This window comes from Myxocyprinus asiaticus, chromosome 13 (genome assembly GCF_019703515.2).
Source record: "Myxocyprinus asiaticus isolate MX2 ecotype Aquarium Trade chromosome 13, UBuf_Myxa_2, whole genome shotgun sequence".
In the NCBI taxonomy this organism is placed as follows: domain Eukaryota; kingdom Metazoa; phylum Chordata; class Actinopteri; order Cypriniformes; family Catostomidae; genus Myxocyprinus; species Myxocyprinus asiaticus.
Genome location: NC_059356.1, coordinates 28,084,154 through 28,086,401, shown reverse-complemented (window position 1 = coordinate 28,086,401; position 2,248 = coordinate 28,084,154). Strand labels below are relative to the sequence as shown.

At 41.4% G+C, this 2,248-nt stretch overlaps 1 protein-coding gene across 1 annotated transcript; it reads left to right on the top strand.

Annotated features, from left to right (window-relative positions):
* Nucleotides 1-283: 283 nt before the first annotated feature.
* LOC127450723 (uncharacterized) lies at nucleotides 284-1,413 on the top strand. The gene is made up of 2 exons (XM_051715030.1): nucleotides 284-316; nucleotides 511-1,413. Exon 2 carries the CDS (start codon nucleotides 571-573, stop codon nucleotides 1,315-1,317), a length of 747 nt encoding a protein of 248 aa, XP_051570990.1. The 5' UTR covers nucleotides 284-316; nucleotides 511-570; the 3' UTR covers nucleotides 1,318-1,413.
* The last annotated feature ends 835 nt before the right edge of the window (nucleotides 1,414-2,248 follow it).

The following is a 2,248-nucleotide window of genomic DNA, read 5'->3' as shown; positions in this document are numbered from 1 at the left end:
TTTTTTCCTTGTTTCTCTCATACCACAAAAACACTTGAAAGGGCAGTTTTCAATCAAATCTCTGCGTATCTCTCACAGAACAAGCTGCTGGATGACAATCAGTCAGGCTTTAAAAGTGGACACTCCACCGAGACCGCCCTGCTGTCTGTCACTGAGTCGCTGAGACGGGCGAAAGTTGAATCCAGATCATCAGTCCTGATTCTGCTGGACCTTTCTGCAGCCTTTGACACAGTCAACCATCAGATATTACTCTCTACCCTTTCCTCGCTGGGCATCACAGGAACTGTGCTTGACTGGTTTAATTCCTATCTCTCAGGTAGGTCCTTCAAGGTAGCCTGGAGAGGTGAGGTATCCAAGCCACATGAGTTACTTACTGGGGTACCTGAGGGATCAGTGCTTGGGCCACTTCTCTTCTCTATATACACAACATCACTGGGACCCATCATTCAAGCACATGGTTTCTCTTACCACTGTTACGCTGATGACACGCAACTCTACTTGTCTTTCCAGCCCAACGGCACCACAGTGACTGCTAGAATTTCTGCCTGTCTGGCGGACATCTCGGCCTGGATGAAGAAGCAACACCTGCAACTCAACCCAGCCAAGACTGAGCTCCTTGTCTTTCCAGCCAACCCTGATGTTGAACACAACATCACCACGCAGCTGGGTGCAACTACAGTAACGCCTTCCAAATCGGTCAGAAATCTAGGGGTAACCATCGACAACAGACTAAATTTCACAGACCACATCTCAAAGACCTCAAGATCATGTAGATTTACACTCTACAATATCAGGAAGATAAGACCCTTCCTCTCTGAACATGCCATACAACTGCTTGTCCAGTCACTTGTCATAACTAGACTGGACTACTGTAACGTTCTCATTGCAGTTCTCCCTGCATGTGCAACTAGACCCCTCAAAATGATCCGGAATGCAGCAGCACGTCTGGTCTTTAATGAACCAAAGAGAGCACATGTTACACCACTCCTTGTCTCTCTCCACTGGCTACCGGTTGATGCACGTATCAAATTCAAGACTCTGATGCTGGCATACAGAACAGTTACTGGGTCTGCACCAGCATACCTAAAATCATTTATGCAGAGCTACGTGCCCACTAGAAGTCTGTGGTCAGCTAAGGAATGTCGCCTTGTTGTACCAACACAAAGAGGCACCAAAACACTTTCCCGGACTTTCAGCTTCATCATACCACATTGGTGGAACGACCTTCCCAACTCCATCCGTGAAGCTGACTCACTCTCTGTCTTCAAAAAACGACTAAAAACACGTCTTTTCCATGAGGACTTAACCAGTCATTAAAAAATAAATAAATAAATAAATACATTTCTGTTGCACTTTATTCTATTTTGAATACTATTATGATGCTAGTGATACTTTGTAATACAGCACTTTTCATACCACTGTCTCCTAAGATGATTTGCTTATGTTTTCCTCTCTTGTAAGTCGTTTTGGATAAAAGCGTCTGCCAAATGAATAAATGTAAATGTAAATGTCACATGTTGAAGACAGATCTGTCCACTCTCTATCAGTAGAACAATGTTCATCACTCAGACAATCCACTTTGAGTCCATTCCAGCATGGTAACAAACACATACATTACTTCTCTAATTCACACCTGAAATGGTGTCACCTTGTTTGTCCAGACCACCAGTTTGTTTGTGTTTTGTTCTATTGTTTGTGCACTCTCTGAAATTTTTTTAGAAAAAAAAATGTACATTTTAAGGTACAATGGCTGTCACTAGGGTGGATACTTTAAAGGAATATTTCACCCAAAAATGAAAATTCTCTCATAATTTATTCACCCTTATGCCATCCCCGATGTGTGACTTTCTTTCATCTGCTGAATTCAAATGAAGATTTTTAGAACTTTTAGGTCCAATGCAAGTGAATGGGTGCCAACATTTTTAAGCTAAAAAAAAACATAAGTCAGCATAAAAGTAACCCATAATTCTCCAGTGGTTAAATCAATGTCTTCAGAAGTGATATGATAGGTGTGGGTGAGAAACAGATCAATTTCACATTCTTCTTTTCGTGTTTTTGGTGATCACATTCTTCATGCATATCTACTGGGCAGGGAGAAGAATTTCTAGCAAAAAATTACTTAAATATTGATCTGTTTCTCTCCCACACCTATCATATCACTTCTTTAATATGGATTAAACACTGGAGTCTTATGAATTACTTTTATGCTGCCTTTATGTGCTTTTTGGAGTGTAAAAAGTTTGACACC

Coding starts and splice junctions, on each gene's coding strand:
- LOC127450723 (XM_051715030.1), top strand. CDS start 571: ATGAAGAAGCAACACCTGCAACTCAACCCAGCCAAGACTGAGCTCCTT.